Genomic DNA, 24,190 nt, shown 5'->3' on the forward strand with positions numbered 1-24,190 from the left:
CTGGCATCCTTCTCCCCAGTCGCAGCGCTCATCACCTCTTAATATCATATGCATTTGTTTGTGTGTTTATTGGATGTATCCCATCTCCTTTTACCATGTAAGTTCCATGGGACAGGGACTTGGATGGTTTTATGTACTTCTGTACCCCCATGATCTACTATGTGCATAGCACATAGTAGGTACTTAATAAATAGCTGTTGAGATGGCCAGTAGGCACATGAAAAGATGCTCAGCATCACTAATCATTAGAGAAATCAAAACTACAATGAAGTACCACCTCACGCCAGTCAGAATGGCCATCATTAAAAAGTCTACAAATAACAAATGCTGGAATGGGTGTGGAGAAGATGGAACCTTCCTACACCGTTGGTGGAAATGTAAGTTGGTGCAGCCACTGTGGAAAACAGTATGGAGGTTCCTCAGAAAATTAAAAATAGAATTACCATATGATCCAGCAATCCCACTCCTGGGCATATACCCAGACAAAACTATAATTCAAAAAGATACATGCACCCCTGTGTTCATAGCAGCACTATTCACAATAGCCAAGACATGGAAACAACCTAAATGTCCATTGACAAAGAATGGATAAAGAAGATGTGGTACCTATATACAATGGAATATTACTCAGCCATAAAAAAGAATGAAATAATGCCATTTGCAGCAACATAGATGGAACTAGAGATTATCATACTAAGTGAAGTAAGTCAGAAAGAGAAAGACAAATACCATATGATATCACTCATATGTGGAATCTAACATGTGACACAATGAACCTATCTATGAAATAGAAACAGAATCACGGACATAGAGAACAGACTGCTGGTTGCCAAGAGGCAGTGGCATGGGAGAGGGATGGATTGGGAATTTGGGATTAGCAGATGCAAACTGGTATGTATAGAATGGATAAACAACAATGGAATGAAAGCCTGGATCCAACTAGAAAATAACACAATGTTTTGTGTGTGAGTAGGGATGGCAAATAGCTTCCTCTCTTTGCTGTCTCTGGTTGGTTAGGTGTATGTGGGGGAGTGGGTTCTAAGGGAGAGAGGGCTTTGATTGAACAACGTCCATGGTGGCATCAGAGGGGTGTGGTGGCAGGGACATCCCAACCCTGTTGGAAGGAACTAAGTCATTGACGGTGATGGCTAATGAAACAGAAAGTAGAGAACTTCTGTAAATCGGAGATCTCTTGGATTTCTGGGCAGGATTTTAGTCAATTTTGGCAGGTAGCATCTTGCACCATTATATGTTAGAAGCAGCCAAGTGAGTTTTTGGCTACATGTTGGCAAGAAGGACATCCTGTCAGTCAGGAAACACCTTTCCTGTGCAAAAGATACACAGAGACATTATTAAGGCAGTCCTTTGCAGATGAAACTATAGATAATCATAGGGAGGAGGAACTAAGCCACCCTGGGATAATGAGGGAATTTAACGACATGTCCAGGTAGTTTGCCCTTCTTTGTGTTATGTTAATCTTAAGTAAATTTACTTTTTATGTAGTAGTGTGCTATTTTTTTACGGAGTTGCTTAACATGTTTTTACAGGTGTTACTTTGCTTGTAAAGTTTCTTGTGAAATACGGGGTTGGGACCTTTTGAAAAATAATTCCACTAACCAAACCACGTGAAAACAAAGCATCCTGCAACATACTTGACCAGTACTCTTTAAAACCATGAAAGATATCAAACACAAGGAAAAGTCTAAGAAAATGTCACAGCTGAGAGGAGCCTGAGGAGATAGGATGAATAAATATAATATGGGATTCTGGATGGGATCCTGGAAGAGAAAAAGGACATTAAGTAAAAAGTAAGGAAATCTGAATAAAGTACGGAATTTAGTTCATAATAATGATTCAGTATTGGTTCATTAATTATAGAAAACGTAGCATACTAATGTAAGATGTTAATAATAGGGGAAACTACCTGCAGGGCGTATGGGAACTCTCTATACTCTCTTCTCAATTTTTCTATAAATCTAAAACTGCTTAAAAAATTAAAATCTATTTTTTAAAAAAAGACCCACTTTACCTTGAGATCTTGGGCATGAAATAAGGTAACATATATAAACATAAGGCTCTCAGACTTTTGGGACCTAGACCCCAGCACTGTTTTAGGCACAGAGGACTGAACAGTGAAGTAGATAACCCAGTAGATTCCCCGCCCTGATGGAGGTGACCTAGTTCTTTCTCTTTCCTGCCTGTATTCTTCTCCAATGGGGTGTTCACTAAAGAAGGGACTTTAAGTTCTCTGTAAACAAAAACTATGGCCTGTACTTCCCAGGACTTTTCTACTTATAACATTCATTACTCTCTGTTTTAATGATTTACCTAATGTCTGTCTTCCCCCAAACCAGGGGTTCTTCACCTCAGCGCTATTGCCGTTTGGATCATTCCTTGTAGTGGGGTCTGCTCTGAGTGCTGTGGGCTGTTGAGCAGCATCCCTGGCTTCTACTACTGGAGGCCAACAACACTCTCAGAGTTATGACAACCAGAAATGTCTCCAAACGTTGCCATGCATCCAGGGGGACAAATTCACCCGTGACTGAGATCCCTGCCTTAGGTGATTCTCGACCCTGGCTGTACACTGAAATCACTTGGAGAGCTTTAGAAGCTATTGCCAATACTAAGCCCCATCCCAGGCCAACTGATTAAGACTCTCTGGGGATGGGGTCTGGGCACTGACGTTTTTTAGAGTATCTCAGTGATTCTAGTGGGACTCACGATTGAGAACCGCTGTTCTAGGCAGTAAGCTTCATGAAGGCAGGGACATGTCTTTCTTTTATGGTGGTATTTCTAGGACCTAACACAGTGATCCCTTAGTGAATGAAAAATGAATAAATGAATGAATGAATAAAGGTGGAGAGAGGCAGGAAGACGTGTCAGAAGTTAAATGTGGCATTTAGGGAAAGCTAGAGCACCACTTTTTTTTTTATGGTCATGGACACCAACAGTTGAATAGATTCTTCCTACTTCTTTTTGAGGAGATGGGCATTTAATAGATTTTAGTCTCTGCAAAGGCACCCTAAGTGGAAATGGTCTGGGGAGGTTTGGCTGAGGTCCCTAGTACTGCCAAGAAGTTTTCACACTCTTGTCTAGATACTTAACTCACCTCTTTCTAATGGCTTCTGGTCTAGGCTGAGGATTTCTGAAATTCTGGCCATCTCAGCTGACTGAACATCATGCCCATCAGCATCAATTTCCGGGATGTCAGTATTGAGTCTCATGTCTAGTGTTTCTTAACTGGCATACTCTTAACACATGTAATATGAAATCTTGGACAATTATGATGTTATCTTCCGTGGCATTTGAGGATGTATATCCCTAACTTGGTGGCAATCTGATGGGAGGCTGAGCTGAGTTGGCTTTTTTTTGTCATGAAATGCAGAAAAGGAGCTATAGATAGATGTCAATGTCTTAGGATGAAAGGCATGGGAACTGAATGGAGGTGAGGATTGGGAGAGAAGGTTTTGGTCCTAAGTAACTGGAAGGAGGGTGATGCCATTTAGGAGAATAAGAAGTTCCAGAAGGTGAAGCAACTGGGGGCAATCGGTGATGAATTCTGTTTGAATTTGGAATGGCAACAGGTGGAGCTCAGGAGAGGTTTCAGGACTGGACTGTGGTCTGGAAATCCAGCCACTTGCTCAAACCCAGCAGGGCTACTTTTTTTTTTTTTTAATCTTACCCACAGGATATAATCATTATTTCTTTTTCCGCTAACAATACATTTCCTCTAACAATACATTTTCCTAACAATACAATACATTTCCTCTAACAATACATTTTCCTCTAACAATACATTTTATTTTATTTATTTATTTTTAACATCTTTTTTGGAGTATAATTGCTTCACCATGTTGTGTTGGTTTCTGCTTTATAACAAAGTGAATCAACTATACGTATACATATATCCCCATATGTCCTCCCTCTTGTGCCTCCCTCCCACCCTCCCTATCCCACCCCTCTAGGTGGTCACAAAGCACTGAGCTGATCTCCCTGTGCTATATGGCTGCTTCCCACTAGCTATCTATTTTACATTTGGTAGTGTATATATGTCCATGCCACTCTCTCACTTTGTCCCAGCTTACCCTTCCCACTCCCCACGTCCTCAAGTCCTTTCTCTACGTCCAGCAGAGCTACTTTGATTGGTTGCTTATTTTGCTGCACGGCTAGGAGTGGCTCCCTCATGCACCACTGAGAACAAACCCATTGCATTTTTCCTTCTGGAAGAGCCGTTGTAAGTCATTTGCACTGTTGCATGGATGATGGGACTCCATCCTCTGTGAAGGGAGCTGGGACCAGTGATGGGGACCCCTCTCAGGCAGAGAGCTTTCATCTTTGGTGTCCCCACTTTGTGCACCCCCCACCCCCACCAAGTGCTCAAGGAGACGATGAATGAATCATAGCAGTAAAAGAACGTGAAAGAGCAAGGGTGGGTTTGAGAGCCAACTCTAGTACATCCCAGCTGTGTAGCCTTGAATGAGTATGTAAACTCGTGGCATCTCAGTTACCCATCTTAAAATAGGAATATCAATAGTATAGAAGAATTATTCATAAAGGTTACATTCCAGGAAAAATGCATCTATTTTCATTAAAAAATTTACGTGAGAGAGACCTTCAAGATGGCGGAGGAGTAAGACGCAGAGATCACCTTCCTCCCCACAGATACATCAGAAATACATCTACATGAGGAACAACTCCTACAGAACATCTACTGAACGCTGGCAGAAGACCTCAGACCTCCCAAAAGGCAAGGAACTCCCCACGTACCTGGGTAGGGCAAAAGAAACAAGAAAAAACAGAGACAAAAGAATAGGGACGGGACCTGCACCAGTGGGAGGGAGCTGTGAAAGAGGAAAGGTGTCCACACACTAGAAGCCCCTTCGCGGGCAGAGACTGCGGTTGGCGGAGGGGGAAGCTTCGGAGCCACGGAGGAGAGCGCAGCCACAGGTATGCGGAGGGCAAAGCAGAGAGATTCCCGCACAGAGGATCGGTGCCGACCAGCACTCACCAGCCGGAGAGGCTTGTCTGCTTACCCGCCGGGGTGGGCAGAGGCTGGGAGCTGAGGCTCGGGCTTTGGTCGGAGCGCAGGGAGAGGACTGGGGTTGGCGGCGTGAACATAGCCTGAAGGGGGCTAGTACGCCACGGCTATACGGGAGGGAGTCCGGGAAAAGGTCTGGACCTGCCTAAGAGGCAAGAGACCATTGTTTCGGGGTGCACGAGGAGAGGGGGTTCAGAGCACTGCCTACACGAGCTCCAGAGACCGGCGTCGAGCCGCGACTATCAGCGCAGACCCCACAGACGGGCATGAGACGCTAAGGCCGCTGCTGCCGCCGCCAAGAAGCCTGTGTGCGAGCACAGGTCAGTATCCACACCTCCCCTCCCAGGAGCCTGTGCAGCCCGCCACTGCCAGTGTCCCGTGATCCAGGGACAACTTCCCCGGGGAGAACACACAGCACACCTCAGGCTGGTGCAACGTCATGCCGGCCTCTGCCGCCGCAGCTCTGCCCCACACGCCGTACCCCTCTCTCCCCCCAGCCTGAGTGAGCCAGAGCCCCCGAATCAGCTGCTCCTTTAACCCCGCCCTGTCTGAGTGAAGAACAGACTCCCTCAGGCAACCTACACGCAGAGGCAGGGCCAAATCCAAAGCTGAACCCCAGGAGCTGTGCAAACAAAGAAGAGAAAGGGAAATCTCTCCCAGCAGCCTCAGGAGCAGTGGATTAAATCACCACAATCAACTTGATGTACCCTGCATCTGTGGAATACCTGAACAGACAAGGAATCATCCCAAAATTGAGGTGGTGGACTTTGGGAGCAAGGAGATATATATATATATATATTTTTTTTTTTTTCTTTTTCCTTTTTCTCTTTTTGTGAGAGTGTATGTGTATGCTTCTTTGTGTGATTTTGTCTGTATAGCTTTGCTTTTACCATTTGTCCTAGGGTTTGTCTGTCCGTTTTTATTTTTCTTTTTTGTTTTTGTTGAGTATGGTTTTTAGCGCTTGTTATTATTGGTGGATTTGTTTTTTGGTTTGCTCTCTTCTATCCTTTTTTCTTTTTTAATTTCTTTTTAATTTTTAATAATTATATTTTATTTTAATAACTTTATTTTATTTTTTTCTTCCTTTCTTTCTTTTTTTCTCCCTTTCTTCTGAGCCATGAGGCTGACAGAGTCTTGGTGCTCCAGCCAGGTGTCAGGCCTGTGCCTCTGAGGTGGGAGAGCCGAATTCAGGACATTGGTCCACCAGAGACCTCCCAGCTACACATTATATCAAACAGCGAAAACTCTCCCAGAGATCTCTATCTCAACGATAAGACCCAGCTCCACTCAATGACCAGCAAGCTACAGTGGTGGACACCCTATGCCAAACAGTTAGCAAGACAGGAACACACGCCACCCATTAGCAGAGAGGCTGCCTCAAATCATAATGAGGTCACAGACACCCCAAAACACACCACCGGACGTGGTCCTACCCACCAGAAGAACCTCACCCACCAGAACACAGGCACCAGTACCCTCCACCAAGAAGCCTACACAACCCACTGAACCAACCTCAGCCACTGGGGGCAGACACCAAAAACAATGGGAACTACGAACCTGCAACTGTGAAAAGGAGACCCCAAACACAGTAAGTTAAGCAAAATGAGAAGACAGAGAAACACACAGCAGATGAAGGAGCAAGGCAAAAACCCACCACACCTAACGAACGAAGAGGAAATAGGCAGACTACCTGAAAAAGAATTCAGAGTAATGATAGTAAAGATGATCCAAAATCTTAGAAATAGAATGGAGAAAATACAAGAAATGTTTAACAAGGACCTAGAAGAACTAAAGAGCAAACAAACAATGATGAACAACACAATGAATGAAATTTAAAATTCTCTAGAAGGAATCAATAGCAGAATAACTGAGGCAGAAAAATGAATGTGACCTGGAAGATAAAATAGTAGAAATAACTACCACAGAGCAGAATAAAGTAAAAAGAATGAAAAGAATGAAAAGAATTGAGGACAGTCTCAGAGACCTCCGGGACAACATTAAATGCACCTACATTCAAATTATAGGGGTTCCAGAAGAAGAAGAGAAAAAGAAAGCGATTGAGAAAACATTTGAAGAGATTATAGTTGAAAACTTCCCTAATATGGGAAAGGAAATAGTTAATCAAGTCCAAAAAGTGCAGAGAGCCCCATACCAGATAAATCCAAGGACAAACACGCCAAGACACATATTAATCAAACTATAAAAAATTAAATACAAAGAAAAAATATTAAAAGCAGCAAGGGAAAAAACAACAAATAACGTACAAGGGAATCCCCATAAGGTTAACAGCTGATCTTTCAGCAGAAACTCTGCAAGCCAGAAGGGAATGGCAGGACATATTCAAAGTGATGAAATGGAAAAAGCTACAACAAAGATTACGCTACCCAGCAAAGATCTCATTCAGATTCTATGCAAAACCCTTACAGACAAGCTAAGAGAATTCAGCACCATCAAACCCGCTTTACAACAAATGCTAAAGAACTTCTCTAGGCAGGAAACACAAGAGAAGGAAAAATCCTACAATAACAAACCCAAAACAATTAAGAAAATGGTAATAGAAATATACATATTTATAATTACCTTAAATGTAAATGGATTAAATGCTCCAACCAAAAGACATAGACTGCCTGAATGGATACAAAAACAAGACCCATATATATACTGTCTACAAGAGACCCACTTCAGACCTAGGGACACATACAGACTGACAGCGAGGGGATTGAAAAAGATATTCCATGCAAATGGAAATCAAAAGAAAGCTGGAGTAGCAATTCTCATATCAGACAAAATAGACTTTAAAATAAAGACTATTACAAGAGACAAAGAAGGACACTACATAATGATCACGGGATCAATCCAGTAAGAAGATATAACAATTGTATATATTTATGCACCCAACACAGGAGCACCTCAATACATAAGGCAAATGCTAACGTACATAAAAGGGGAAATTGACAGTAACACAATCATAGGAGAGGACTTTAACATCCCACTTTCACCAGTGGACAAATCATCCAAAATGAAAATAAATTAGGAGACACAAGCTTTAAATGATACATTAAACAAGATGGACTTAATTGATATTTATAGGACATTCCATCCAAAACCAACAGAATATACTTTCTTCTCAAGTGCTCATGGAACATTCTCCAGGATAGATAATACCTTGGGTCACAAATCAGCCTTGGTAAATTTAAGAAAATTGAAATCATATCAAGTATCTTTTCCGACCACAACGCTATGAGACTACACATCAATTACAGGAAAAAATCTGTAAAAAATACAAACACATGGAGGCTACACAATACACTACTTAATAATCAAGAGATCACTGAAGAAATCACACAGGAAATCAAAAAATACCTAGAAACAAACGATAATGAAAACACGACTACCCAAAACCTATGGGTCGCAGCAAAAGCAGTTCTAAGACAGAAGTTTATAGCAATGCAATCCTACCTCAGGAAACAAGAAACATCTCAAATAAACAACCTAACCTTACAGCTAAAGCAATTAGAGAAAGAAGAACAAAAAACCCCAAAAGTTAGGAGAAGGAAAGAAATAATAAAGATCAGATCAGAAATAAATGAAAAAGAAATGAAGGAAACAATAGCAATGAGCAATAAAACTAAAAGCTGGTTCTTTGAGAAGATAAACAAAATTGATAAACCATTAGCCAGACTCATCCAGGAAAAAAGGGAGAAGACTCAAATCAATAGAATTAGAAATGAAAATGGAGAAGTAACAACTGACATTGCCGAAATACAAAGGATCGTGAGAGATTACTACAAGCAACTCTATGCCAATAAAATGGACAATCTGGAAGAAATGGACAAATTATTAGAAAAGCACAGCCTTCTGAGACTGAACCAGGAAGAAATAGAAAATATAAACAGACCAATCACAAGCACTGACATTGAGACTGTGATTAAAAATCTCCCAACAAACAAAAGCCCAGGACCAGATGGCTTCACAGACGAATTCTATCAAACATTTAGAGAAGAGCTAACACCTATCCTTCTCAAATTCTTCCAAAATATAGCAGAGGGAGGAACACTCCCCAACTCATTCTATGAGGCCACCATCACCCTGATACCAAAACCAGACAAAGATGTCACAGAGAAAGAAAACTACAGGCCAATATCACTGATGAGCATAGATGCAAAAATCCTCAACAAAATACTAGCAAACAGAATTCAACAGCACATTGAAAGGATCATACATTATGATCAAGTGGGGTTTATCCCAGGAATGCAGGGATTCTTCAATATACACAAATCAATCGACGTGATACACCATATTAACAAACTGAAGGAGAAAGACCATATTATCATCTCAATAGATGCAGAAAAAGCTTTTGACAAAATTCAACACCCATTTATAATAAAAACCCTCCAGAAAGTGGGCAGAGAGGGAACTTACCTCAACATAATAAAGGCCATATATGACAAACCCACAGCCAACATCATTCTCAATGGTGAAAAACTGAAACCATTTCCACTAAGATCAGGAAGAAGACAAGGTTGCCCACTCTCACCACTATTATTCAACATAGCGTTGGAAGTTTTACCCACAGCATTCAGGGAAGAAAAAGAAATAAAAGGAATCCAAATCGGAAAAGAAGAAGTAAAGCTGTCACTGTTTGCAGATGACATGATACTAGACATAGAGAATCCTAAAGATGCCACCAGAAAACTACTAGAGCTAATCAATGAATTTGGTAAAGTTGCAGGATACAAAATTAATGCACAGAAATCTCTGGCATTCCTATACACTAATGATGAAAAATCTGAAAGAGAAATTAAGGAAACACTCCCATTTACCACTGCAACACAAAGAATAAAATACCTAGGAATAAACCTACCTAAGAAGACAAAAGACCTGTATGCAGAAAACTATAAGACACTGATGAAAGAAATTAAAGATGATACAAACAGATGGGGACATATACCATGTTCTTGGATTGGAAGAATCAACATTGTCAAAATGACTGTACTACCCAAAGCAATCTACAGATTCAATGCACTCCCTATCAAACTACCAATGGTATTTTTCACAGAACTAGAACAAAAAAATTGCACAGTTTGTATGGAAACACAAAAGGTGTCAGTAGTACAACTGTCAAGTATTTTCTCTTCCTGGATTAGGAGCTGAGCCTTGTATGGCTCTCAGGGAAGTCTTAAGTGCACTAGAGTTTTATTCTATTTATCTACCATTTAATTATACCTCAATCTATTTTATAGGGAACAGGCTGTGTCAACATGAGGGTGGCAATCTGATGGATTGCTTAAATCTTAAACAAGGGAGGGGAAAGTCCTTTCCTCCTTCGTTTTCCACAGGTTTCCAGATAAACAGGGCTAGCCCCAGATGACCTTTGTTAAGTGGGACAAAGAATTGCCTGTGTGCTGGGCTGCGGGCAGGGGGGTGGGTGGTGGGGTGGGTGGTGGCGAGTCCCAGTGGTGAGGATGTTGCCCATAGAAATGCGCATGCGCATTAGGAAGGGGTGAGTCCTGATCTGAGAGCATGACCCGTGGGAAGGGGCAGCTTTGGGATCCTCAGCTTGAGCTCCTGAGTTCATCGTGGGAACGCAGGCCCGGAGTTGGCCCATCTCCTGGTTAATCAAGAGAAACCATCGATCTGGCTTTTCAGGTGAAATAGCTGGACTCTAAGTGTTTACTTAAATTTTTTACGAAACACAGTGTGTGGGCCAAGCAAAACACATATTCAGACGGTGTCCTCTTATTTGGTATCGATACATAGCAGGTCCTCAATTTGTGTTTGTCTATTCCACTGCCAGAACTGAAATTCCACTATGAGAATGGGCCTTGATACCTCTGAAGACGCTCATCCACTGAGAAGCTCTGCTTTAAGCTGCTGTTGTTCAAAGATATGGACAAAGGGGAGACTTGGAGGAGCTTTAGGGACAGGGTCTGGGAGAGACGGGACCACTGGCAGAAAGCAGAGGGTAGTCCTTGGCCAATTCATCACTGTGGTTAGAATAGCTATGATGACCTTCTGAGATAAGAACTGAACTGAAAATCCTTTTGGTTCCAGGAACTAGAAGTAGCCAATGAAAGGAGTAGCATGGATTAAAAATTTAAAAAATACCCAGTTGCCATTTATTTAACTAACACCTGGATCGTAACTGCCATGTGCCAGGCTGTGGTCCAATTACTTTAGTATATATAATCATTTAATCCTTCTAACGATCTTATGAGGCAGGTCCTAGTATCACCTCACTTTATAGATGAGGAAACTGAGGCACAGAGAGGTTAACTGGCCAAGGTCACACAGCTGGTAAGTAGCAGAGCGAGGATTTGAACCCAGGTATCCTGGCTCAAGAATCCAGGCCTTCATCATTTCTCTCTCTACTGCATTTTGACAGGGAGAATTTTATCCAATAGTGAAAAATGATGATTTATGGTTTCGTAGACTATGTAGAAATAGCGAAAACTGGTTTATGTAATATTAATTTAAAAATTAGTTGTCAAATCATATGTGTGCTATAACTGTAATTGTTAAAGAACACTGTATAGGAAAAAAAGACTAGAAGAAAAAGTACGAAAGTTATGAAAGTTATGTTAGATTGGTGACGTTATGGATGGTTTCTTCTTCTTTTGTTTATCTTTTTGTTCTTAAAGTTTTATTACTTATATGATGTTTTACTAATGTCTAGAAATTGTTTACAGACTTGCAAATTCTTCCCCCTTCGTCTCTCTTTCTGAATGCAGCTTCCAAGGGACCAGCTTGTGTCCAAGAGCACATGCAGTCTGTCTTTACAGGGTGGGTGTGTTTCATTCAAGGGACCTAGCCCTGAAGAACTTCGGAAGTTGAATTATTCACATCTTGCCTAATTTAAGACTTGACCCAACAAATGATGGGATGTGTTTCTGTTCAACAGCTAATCCGGCGCCCCCATGTGGTAATAGCGTAAACCCACTTACAATTAGCCCACCAGCTCTGAAACTATACAATTCTTAATTCTTCTGAATTAAAGTGATTCACGTCTTCGTTTTTCACACAAATTGACTTTATTAATATTTTAGAATAAATCACTATTTCACATTCACTCCTATTTTGCAAAACTGGGACTCTAGTACTCGTTGCTTGCTCCAAGCTGATGGATTTCCAGGCCACTAGAGATAGAATGATCTCAAAGGGCATAGCTTAAAACCACCCCCAGCATTTTCCCCACCCTCTCTTGGGGTAGACATCCAACTCAATATGTTTTCTGGGACTTATTTTTGAGTCAGGAGCCCTAGTGCCATAGGACTCTCTCTCTCTGCATTTTTAAGGCATTAAGGCTAATGTCCTTTTTCTTTTTCTTTTTTTTTTTAACATTTATTTATTTTGGCTGCACCGGGTCTTAGTTGCAGCACGCAGGATCTTTGTTGTGGCATGCAGGATCTATAGTTGCGGCATGCAGGCTTCTTAGCTGCAGCATGTGGACTCTTAGTTGTGGCAATGCGTGTGGGATCTAGTTCCCTGACCAGGGATCAAACTCGGGCCCCCTACATTGGGAGCGCAGAGTCTTACCCACTGGACCACCAGGGAAGTCCCAAGGTCAACGCCCTCTTAAATGCCCATTTAGCCAACTCATGCTTTTTTTTGATCACCTACTATATGCTAAGCCCTGTGCTCTGGAAGCTTTGAATATTTTATACACCAGATGTTTATATGCCAAGCCCTGCCTGGGTTCCAACCTACCTCTGCCACGTGCAGCTGAATGACTTAACCCTTCTGTGTTTCAGTTTCCTCCTCTGTAAAGCGATGACAGTAAAATGACTTATCTCCCAGGGTGGTTGGAGTTAATATGTGTGAGGCTGGCATTAGAGTCATACTAGGTATGATACTTTTCAGAGGTTACTATTGGGTAACTTATGAAACACTTTGCCTTTTCACAAAGGCCCCCACCTTGTCTTTGGGTTTCTGGAGTGCACAAGGGCTACTCTATCTAGACAGGGAGCGGCTCCCCAGCCACATACTTTCCCAAGGCCCTCTTAACCCTGCACAGCCCTAAGAAAACCATGGCTAGCATAGCCTGATCTCTAACAGGAGATCAGAAATGATGTCTGGGTTAGAGCCATGCTACTGATAACAAGTCACATATGACAGGAGGGGCCTTGTGCAGAACATCCTCTGTCTTATTGACTTCCAAGGTCAGCCTAGGAGGGAGGTACTGGTATAACCCCACTTTCCAGATAAGGAAGTGGAGGATCCACATGACTATATGTAACATTTCCCAAGGCTCAGACATGGGAGAGGCAGAATCAAGCAGTCTGAGTCTTAACCAAGATGTTTAGCTGACTGTCAGTAGAGGCAAACTCCCCATCTACCAATATCATGAATGTAAAGGCCTGTAAGTCAAGAAGGATGTCATGTGCCTAGTATTATTTAAAAAAAAATCTATTATAGTAATTACAGGGATTGTTAAGCACATCACAAATATCAACTGGTGTAGGCACCATTATCAAGCCTATTTTACAGATGAGGAAGCTGAGGCACAGAGAGGTTAAATAACCTGACCAGGGTTGCACAGGTAGGGATGGTGGGGCCAGGCTCAAAACCAGGCCTCTATGCTACCTTTTCTCACTGGTAAGGACAAACGGATGGCCTCCCGTGAACTTTGGCTTTCTTAATTCACTGTCAAATAAAAAAAACAAATCCAGATTTTGTATGGAAAGACTTTATTCTACAGGATTACTATGGGGCCAGGGGCAGGACTGTTGCAGTGAAGGGAACACTTTGACCACAGGTCTGCAAGTATCTCAAGGGTTAGACAAAAAAGAGTTTTGCTTTCATGGGAAGGGTGAACAAGTCTGAAAAGAACCAGGTGAGGGGAATGGGGATAGGCCAGGAGTGATCAGACGGCAGAGGAGGGACCATCTTCTCTGAGGCCAGCCCGTTCTCAGGAGGGGCTATCTGCTGCCTCAGGCTGACGGTGGGCCAGGACCTGGGGGAAGGAAAGAATCTATACCAAAGTTTGGTTAACAAGCATTTTGTTCCAGTGACTGTCTGGGGACAAACAGTTTAGCTTGTCATTTATGAAGCAAAGGGTTGGAATTTGGAGGGCCTGGGTCTGGCCTTGTCATTGGTAAACAAGGAGGGCATCCCTGAATCCTCTCTAATTCACGTGGAGAAGGTGACTCCTTTGCAGGAAACTATTTCCCAGAACGCAAAGAGTGGAAGTGGTTTTTTGGTTTTTTTTGCGGTACGCGGGCCTCTCACTGCTGTGGCCCCTCCTGCCGTGGAGCACAGGCTCCGGACGCGCAGGCTCAGCGGCCATGGCTCACGGGCCCAGCCGCTCCGCGGCATGTGGGATCTTCCCGGACCGGGGCACGAACCCGCGCCCCCTGCATCGGTAGGCGGACTCTCAACCACTGCGCCACCAGGGAAGCCCTGGAAGTGTTTTTTAACTTTTGCTGTTGTCCAGGACCACAGGGCTCGGTAAAGTTCAATATGTCATCTCTCATTTTGTGGCTAGCATCTCCCGTGGGCCAGGCTCTTCCTAGGAACCTTCCGAAGACAGTTAGATCCTGGATTCACGAAGCTGCCTAAGCTGGTCTAAGGCATTACCTTGGAAACTGTCTTTGGATCATTCTCTACTCAGAGAAAATGGGGTCAGGATCAAAGTGTCTCTTCCTTGTTTAACTTAGCATAATGTTTTCAAGATTCATCCTTGTTGTAGTGTGTATCAAAACTCCATTCCCTTCTATTGCTGAATAATATTCCATTGTATGGCTAGACCACGTTTTGTTTATCCACTCGGCCACTGATAGATGACCCTTTCTCACCTTCCTTGGTAGGCACCCTGGCTGAGTTTATTTGCTGCGTGGAGGTGAAGGTCACAGCCTGCATCTCTGCACCACAGGATGATTCTCTCTGCACAGAGGCAACATGCTGGCATCCTGATATGACACAAACCTTTCAGGGGAACTGGGAGCTTTAAAACCCATGGCCCCAATATGCCCAGCCACACCACCCAGGAGGCAGAAGCACAGGGTGTGGTGCGTCGCAAATGGGAGGGGCCTTCTGTGAACACCTGCTCTCACCCAGCAGAGTGTGTTTCATCTGGTTCCAGGTTCACGCTTCACTCCAGTCTGGTTCTGAGTTAGTTATTTCCAGGTTAATTTCTATCCTTCCTTGCTGGGCCACAAGAGGCTCATTCAGAGGCTGGCTTCCCCAGACCTTCCTTCTCTGCTTTCACAGATAAAGGAGAAGGTGGTCCAGGATGACGAAGAGTCAGGCACTGGGATTCAGGTCCATCCCTTCTATCTCTGTGACCTTGGCCTCTCTCATTTTCACTTTCCCCATCTGTAAAATGGGAATGATAATCTCTACTGGAGACATGGGGAGAATAATTTTACAAGACAGATTTGACCACCAGTGACATTTGGTGGTTTCCAGGGAGAGGCCACATGCATTGCAGCTACCATCTGGTGAACTCGCCACTGTCAAAGATCTGGCCTCAGATCTTTTTTTTTTTTCCTCTAAAATACTTAGCTTTATTAGAGAATTGGTACTAAAAATAACAAAGATTCAAACAACATTTGCTCTATTCTACTTACATATCATAAATAAGAAGCTTTGATGCAAGACACACACTCCTTCACAACCTTTCCATGCAGACCCTGAAGCTGGATTTGTCCAACGTCAGGTCCATTTCTACAGGGCAAACCTACATTTGCAGGGCTCGCAAAATTGTTATACGCATGTAGTATTATATTTTAAAACCAGAATTCTAATGTGCTAATTTACAGCACAGCAGAGATCTGTCACGTGGCCCAGACGCTTAGGTCTGCCTCAGTTGGTACGGTCTCCTCCTCTGACCAGGACCAGGCAGGAAACCATGCACACACAGGTAGGTGTGGACATACAAGAAACAAAGTAAAGTGCAATCAACTATGGTAACCAGACGCCTTCATCTTGTGTTCGGAGGGGCAGGAGTGCCCACATCTTCTGTCTGAGGGGCAGAAGCGCCCGCACCTCTTCCTAAGGCTGCACTCTCTTGGGCAGTGTTTGCAGACACCACCTACAATGGCCTCTTGGTAATACCTTTTCCTATACTTACAGGGCCCATCTTCATTCTAATTGGCATGACCTTTAAAAGAAGAGAAATTACACAAGAAAAATCAGTACTCTCTTGCAGCAAAAATGGAAAACATTGTAAAACAAAGCTCTGTCCATTCTGCCTCTCCTCCTAGAGGCAACTACTATTACCATCTTGGTGTCTCTCCTTCCAAATCTTTCCTTTTATATTTGCATGCATGGGTAGGTAGAGAATTAGTTTCTTCCACCCGTTTTGGGTCATAAATTGGATTCTTTATAATAATTGCTGTACTATAACATTTTATTTCACTTAACGAAGTATCTTGGAGCAGTATCTATTCCAGTTTATATAGTTCTACCCTATCTTTTAAAATCACTGTGTCATATTCCATCATGGGTACCATAATTTATGCAACCATTCTCCAATTCATGGATGTTAAGGTTAATTCCTTCTTTTGCTATTATATACAGTCCTGTAAAGAACATCCTTTGTCTCTGAATATATGTGAGTTTTTCCTCTAGGATAGATACTGAGACTTTTTGGGTCTCAGTATCTAAAATGGTCATAGATTTCACCCCTTCACATTTATCAGCAATATCTGTGAATGCCTGTTTCTCTGTCCTTTTGCCTTTTGATGGTGATTATCTTCTCTTTGGAGACAGTAACACTTCTGGTCAGATTCCAGGCAGGTCTTGTTAGCTTCGAAGTCAGACATCTTTTCTGATCACTGACATACTGAACCTTGAGTTGACTGTCAGCATGCTGATTTCCTGAATTTTCTGATTCTTAGGGGGATGCCTGACTGTAGCCCCCAACTGCTGACAAGACAGATTCCCTCAAGGTTTACAGGAAAGACTGCCTGACACAGCCGATGTGAAGATGATCTCTCGTCTTTAGAGCTGTAGAAACATATTAATTGTTACACGTTTATTCTAGTATGGCTCAAAGGGTAATTTTATGTCCATGTTGTCTTCATCTTCGGAATTTCAGGTATCTACATTTGTACTTGTGGGTGTGAAACAATTTCTCTAGGGTCCGTAATATCCTCCAGAGTGGGTTGGGTAAACTCCCATCTCAAATTCTGGTAGGCTTGACATGTATTTTACATATGATCTTATCCTTTGGTTTCACAAAGCAGTGCACTTAGGGATTTCTATCTGGTTTCTGTTGCAGGTGTCTTCCTAGGATTGATGTCTATTCAGTGGTTTGGGAGAAGGCCATGGCTAGGGAAAAAGTTCTGAAGAGGTGAGAAGAGCAGGTGGCTATGAGCCTTCATCTTTCATAATCCAGAAGGAGTTGGCCCCTGTGGGCAGCCTCTGCTATTGTCCTGGGTCCACTATGAAGCAGGACACGACACTTTGCTACATCTTTAAAATGAAGAAAACAACTGCAAAGTACTAGTTTGTAATGAATGTTTTACCGAAGATTTTATGCAGTGATGGAGGTTATTACATAAAATACTACATGCGGAGATTAATAAAAAAGCTTCCATTAGATGTCTTAGTTTTCCCTCCTACGTTCTTTGGCCACCAGCCACTCCTGGACCCCTCCCCCCATCAGCATTTCTCCTCCCACTTATGCCCCCACCTCAAATTCTACCTCACCTCCCTTTCTTTTTCATACAGAGAACTTTGTCTCTTGTGGCTTCTCTGCCCATTTTCTCACTTAGCAAAAAAAAATAAAAATAAAACTTCCTCAAGACCTACTCTCTCCAGAGAACATGGACCATCATAAATAGCATGCAGTGATTTTTTTCTTCAATGATTTTTCCTGCCATTGTGGTTTGAGCCCACTTTGTATTGCCTTGACCCCTTGCAGGTGGCGATTCTGGGATTGGCCATGCTTTGTCCAAGTATCTGGATGAGTTGGGCTTCACAGTATTTGCTGGAGTTCTGGATGAAAAGGGATCTGGAGCAGAGGAATTACGAAGAACCTGCTCCAAGCGTCTCTCTGTGCTCCAGCTGGACATTACTGACCCGCAACAGATAAAAGATGCCCACAGCAAAGTGAAGGAAAAGCTGCAGAACAGAGGTACTGCCTTCAGCCACCCGCGCCCTCGAGTGTCCTCCACCCTCCTTGCAGACACCCAGCACTGGTTCCAGCCTCTAATTACCATTGTCCTCTAGTCTGTTCTGACACCTGGAGGCCCCTGTACTGAGCACCTGCCACACGCTGGCACCTTCTGCAGACATGAAGACGTTAGGAATGAGGCAGGTGTGGTCTGTCCTCAGAACTTACAGAATTCTCCGTCCCATTCCCTCCAGCATCTGCTTGGTCACTCTCCCATTAATTACTGCCCCTCCACATTTCTTTCCTCTCACCGATATTAACTTGTATTAGACTTAAGAAAATAGCTTCATAATCACTGCCTTCCCTTAGCCACTGCCTTTCTCTTCCTCTTCCTTTGCAGCCAAGCTCCTTGGAACCCTGCCATCCTGTTTCCACTTCTCACCATGCCTCCCTAAGTGGTCTGGCCAAGCGAATCAGTATTATCCTAAACACCAAGCTCTTAATTTCTCTGCTGTGTTTCAGTGTGTTGATTATCCTCCCCTGCTTGGGCTTTGGGGTCTCCAGCCCCCTCTTGCCCTCCTAGTTCTCTGCTCATTCTTTCCGCTTCTCCTGTATGAACCTCTTCCTCCGCCCCTCCCCCCATGTCCCTAAATGTGAATGTGACTGAGGGCTCCATCCCCAAACTTCCCACTCCATGTTTCCCGGGCTGTACTGTTCTCTCCTTATACCAGGAATTCTCACCTGGGAAGTGTTTTAAAATACCTGTGCTTGGGCCCAGGATGGGCTATGTAACTTGGGGGGGGGGGGCAGGGCAAAATGCAAATTATGTGGCGCTCCTTGTTTACAAAATGTTTAAGATGTTTAGGTGGTGCCAGCAGAAAGTTAAGCAGACATGAGGCCTTTCTGAAACACAGGTCACACACCCGTGATACCCACGCAACCCAGGACCTGCCCCCAACAGATTAAACCAGTACCTACAGACAATAACTCGGCTAATACTTCCACAGTGAGGCCAGTACTGTTGCCCTCCTTTTGCTGAGAATGTCCACTGTAAAGAAGATCCCATTTGGGGGTCCCAGGCATCAACACCTTTGAAAGCTCCCCAGGTGATGCTAATATTCTGCCAGAGTTGAGAAACACTGCGATTTAATACGATAACTTCTGAATGTGTGTTAGTTACCAACCTAGCTCTCCTCTAAACGTCAGGCCCTATAGGCATATAAAATTGGTTAGCAGACATTCCACCTCAATCTGTCAAAAACTGACCTCATTATCTTTTTCTCTGCTGCCGGTCTGCAAATCAGTTTACCCTCCTGCATCCGACGACTCAGACACTGGCTCAAACGCCAGCACTGCCACCTAGTCTGTCATTCAAGTCAGCAACCTGGGGGGTCACTTAGACCTGCCGCTTACCCTCGATTTCTGCATCCTATTGGTCCGGAGTCCTGTCAATTCTACGTCCTATATCTTTGTCATCCCGCCCCCTCCTATCATCCCCAGGGAGCTGTGGCTTAACTGGGGCCCTCATCTCCCGCCTGAGCTCCCACAATGGCCCCCTCGCAACAAGGCTTTCCTTCCCCATTGCTTTCCAAATGGAAAGTGGTCTTTACAATGTGCACATCTTATAGTGTCATCCATTTCCTGAAAACCATTTTTTTTTTTTTTTTTTGCGGTACGCGGGCCTCGCACTGTTGTGGTCTCTCCCGTTGCGGAGCACAGGCTCCGGAAGCGCAGGCTCAGCGGCCACGGCCCATGGGCCCAGCCGCTCCGCGGCACGCAGGACTCCCCTGGACCGGGGCACAAACCCACGTCCCCCGCATCAGCAGGCGGACTCCCAACCACTGCGCCACCAGGGAAGCCCATCCTGAAAACCTTTTGATAATCAGAGCCTCCATGACTTGCATTCCTCCCAGGAGCAAGGCCTATGCTTTGCCTCATTGAATGGTTCTGTGGTTCTCCATCCACCACTAAACACCTTACCAAGGATTCGAAGGCCCTTCAGGAAAACGGCCCTTGCCAAACCCTTAATCTGCAATACCTGCTGGTCCACTCAGTAAATTCTGGAATGGTTTCCAGAACAGAATGTACTAGTTTACATCTTTGCATGTCCAGCTTCCTCTTACCCAAATTCCCCTCTTGCCTCACTCCATTCCTCTAGACTCTTGCTTCTGTCCAGCTCCAGACTCTACTTTCCAAGGAGACTTAGCTCAAACATCTCTTGCATGACCCTCCTCGTAATCCAGGTAACATCATTCACTTCCCGTTCTGGACCTTCACCTGATATCCGTTGCGCACACTGGTCTTACCAATTATACAAATCTGTCCATCTCTCATTCCTCACCACAAGGTTCCTTGAGAACCAGAACCATGTCTCCAACAGGATCCTTTCAGACGCAAGTGACACAACCCAATTCAAAATTGCTAAAGCATAAAGGGAATGTATTTTGCTTATATAACTAAAAAGGCCCATTGATTTCAGGCATGTCTGGGTCCAGGCACTTAAGCAACGTCATCAGTACCCAGTCTCCATTTCTTAGCTCTGCTTTCTCCTGTTTTGCCTTCACTTGGGGGTTTTCCGTGGAGGCCTCAAGCACTTCCTGCTTACATCCTCTTTACAGCTGACCTTCCCAGCAAAAAGAGAGTAATATTATCTGCTTCATTTGGTAGTTGAAGGAGTAGTTATTAGATACGGAGCACTTACAAGAGTCCCTGACATGAGGCAAGCAGTCAGTAAGAACTCCTATTTTCCATTCATTCAACATTAAGCACAGCCCCTGGCATATAGTAAGTGCTCAATATACATCTGAGAAATGAGATGTATATCACTCAAGATACAGAACTGGTTCCATCACCACCAGGCTTTCTCATGCTACCTTTTTAGAGCCCTATTCTCATCCTTAACCTGTTCTCTATCTCTTTAACTTTGTCATTTAAAGAATATTCTATAGATCTGCCACCTGTTTTTGTGTAGCCTGTGAGCTCAGGATGGTTTTTACATTTTTAAATGGTTAAAAGATATCAGAAGATTTTTTTGACGCATGAAAATTATGTGGAATACAAATGTCAATGTCCATAATGTTTTATTGGAACACAGCCACTCCCATTCATTTACAGATTGTCTGTAATGGCAGAGTTGAGTGAGTAGGACGTGCAGTGCTAAAATATTTACTATCCACCATTTTATAGAAAATGTTTGCTGGCCCCTGTTTTAGGGCATTCTCAGGCTGCCACCTGCATGTGGACTGGTCAAAGGTGTGCATCAGGCTGAGTGAATTAAAACCATCACTTGGAGGTGGGAGTAGAGGCATCCTCTCCTCCCATCACCATCCTTGTAATAGCTGTTGAGCTCTTACTACGTGCCAGGCATCATCTCACTTAATGCTCCCAATCATTATTGCATGTAAATGTCAGACCACCAACTCAGGTGTGCAAGAAATGTAATTTTATTTTCTATAAGTCAGTGCAGTTTCTATTTTGAGCCATCTTTCTGCCACGTGGCGAAAACTGTTTCAGTCATTTTGAGCTTTATCCCATTTCCCCAGGGTAGCATCTTAAATTCCTGGGGATGGGACGTTTCATCTTCAATGGTCAGTGCCTCATGCTGGACTCTGCTGAGATGTCCAGTGCTCTGTCCAGTCCAGGTTGGCTGCTACCTACCTCCTGGAAGCCATCAGAAAGGCACTGTTAGGGTTGGTGCCTCCTGCCATTTCTGTGCTTTTGCTAGCACTGAGGCTCGTTCTGCTCCTCTGCATAGCCCCCTGGTTCTCACACTTGGGTGTGCATCAGGATTACCTCGAGGGCACGTTATATCACAGTGCTGAGCTTCAACAACAATTTCTGATCATCAGTTTCTGATCCAGCTGGTCTGAGGTGGGGCTCCAGAATTTGCATTTCTAACAAGTTCCCGATTGATGCTGATGCTGCTGGTTTGGGACCACACCTTGAGAAACAGCTGGTCTAAACCATGCCGAGGCTCAGGGAACTCAGAGAATCTGCTTCAGGTCTATCTAGCTGAACATACCCCGGATGTTGCTCCTCTGTAAAGAGGACCCAGGGACTTCGCTGGTGGCGCAGTGGTTAAGAATCTGCCTGCCAATGCAGGGGACGCAGGTTCAAGCCCCAGTCCGGGAAGATCCCACATGCTGCGGAGCAACTAAGCCCGTGCGCCACAACTACTGAAGCCTGTGCACCCGGAGCCCGTGCTGCGCAACAAGAGAAGCCACCGCAATGAGAAGCCCGCGCACCGCAACGAAGAGTAGCCCCCACTTGCCGCAACTACAGAAAGCTCGTGCACAGCAATGAAGACCCAAAGCAGCCAAAAATATATAAATTAATTTTTTTGAAAAGCCCAGAAATTAGAAAATAAAGAGGACCCAGGTCACTCACTTCTGCTCCAGATCCCCCTCCCCCAAAACATCTGCAGTTTTTGTATTACCTGTCTGCTACCGTTTAGGGCGATGATTCCAAAGTTTGGTTGTACATTGGAATCACCTAGGTAGGGACAGGCTCCAGACCCCCCAGGCTCAGCGGCCATGGCTCACGGGCCCAGCCGCTCCGCGGCACGTGGGATCTTCCCGGACCGGGGCACAAACCTGTGTCCCCTGCATCGGCAGGCAGACTCTCAACCACTGCGCCACCAGGGAAGCCCCTTGGTAGGGACTTTTAAAAACTACTAATGCCAAGGTGCCCTTTCTTCACCACCCCACAATTTCTGATCTAATTGGCTTGGGTGTGGCCTGGGCATTGGGGTTTTAAAAAGCTCCCCAGGTGATTTTAATGTGAAGTCAAAGATGAAAAATCACTAGTTGTGGACAGTGGTTCTCCAAGTGTGGTCCAGGCCTGCAGCATCAGCATCACGTGGGAACTTGTTAGAGATGCAGATTCTCAGGCCCTACCCCAGACACCCCCAATCAGATTCTCTGGAGGTGGGGCCTGGCGACCTGTGTGTGAACAAGCCCTCTGGGTGATCCTGGTCAGTCAAGGGGATCAGGCTGGCTGGGGAAGGGCCTAGAGCTCAGGGACTCTGCAATCTTTTTAGCTCTTGGCAATTCTGCTCTAGTTTTCCCAGACTAAGGAATCTTTTCTAGTCGAAGGAAAAGGGAAGACAGGATCTTATACCATTGCACTGCATATAAGATATATCGTCTTATATCTGCATGTCCGAAAGGTATCATTCTGTCTCCACACACTCCTTTGAGGGAGAAACATGAGGTAGACTTTGATTAAATCTCCTCCTTGCTGTGTCATCCCTCCACAGGTATAACAAATATCTAGCTGCCGGATGTAGGAAAGGGCTTTGAGGCAAAAGAATATTCCTGCAAAAAACCATTGCTTAATATTTCACAAGTAATCAAGGAGACTACGGTTTGAGAGTTGAAGTGATCTGCCTAGATCCTAAATCTCAAAGGGGCCCTTTTGACTTCAGAGCTTGAAGGGTTAAAAATCTTCCCACTCTCCCATCTTGCCTGACCTCAGAGTTGTTCCCTTCTGTCCTCAGGACTGTGGGCTGTGGTCAACAATGCTGGGATCCTTGGCCTCCCAACTGACGGGGAGCTCATTCCCATGACCGAATACAAACGATGCATGGCCGTGAACTTCTTCGGGGCCGTGGAAGTCACAAAGGCATTTCTGCCTCTTCTTAGGAAATCCAAGGGGAGGCTGGTGAACATCAGCAGCATGGCAGGTGAGTTGACCTTTCCCCACAAGGTCGTGGGTGCTGGTCATGCAAGATGTGACCCTCAGTGCTCCCTGGGGGCTGAACGAGAAAGCAGGGCACTCTCACGCAGGGCTGGGTGAAGAATAGTCAAATCGTGTGTTTACCGTTGATCTGAGTACAATAAAACCTTCCTTTCCTTTCAAATCCTTGCATGTACTGACTCTTACCTACCTTCTAACTCATCTATTCATCACTGGGGATTTAGGGCTCTCACACGTCTTCACAGTGTGACTGCTAATGCACAAGCTTCCTAGATTTGGAAAGGAAATCCTGCATACACTTCACGTCATCGTGACAGGGAACCTGTTTTCAACCCTCCCTGAATTCTGCACACTCTGTTGTTCCCTGTGAGATGAACAGCAAATGTCTTCACTCT

The 24,190-nt window shown here is 44.2% G+C and overlaps 1 protein-coding gene across 1 annotated transcript in view; it reads left to right on the forward strand.

Moving 5' to 3' along the window:
- Positions 1–24,190, forward strand: part of HSD17B2 (hydroxysteroid 17-beta dehydrogenase 2) — a 71,367-nt gene that overhangs the window by 18,743 nt on the left and 28,434 nt on the right. Inside the window, exons 2-3 of the mRNA XM_060129820.1 lie at positions 17,907–18,119; positions 23,596–23,781. Coding sequence (XP_059985803.1) covers positions 17,907–18,119; positions 23,596–23,781 — 399 coding nt within the window. The remainder of the gene's footprint in view (positions 1–17,906; positions 18,120–23,595; positions 23,782–24,190) is intronic.

The sequence above is a fragment of the Lagenorhynchus albirostris genome, chromosome 19 (assembly GCF_949774975.1).
Source record: "Lagenorhynchus albirostris chromosome 19, mLagAlb1.1, whole genome shotgun sequence".
Lineage (NCBI taxonomy): Eukaryota > Metazoa > Chordata > Mammalia > Artiodactyla > Delphinidae > Lagenorhynchus > Lagenorhynchus albirostris.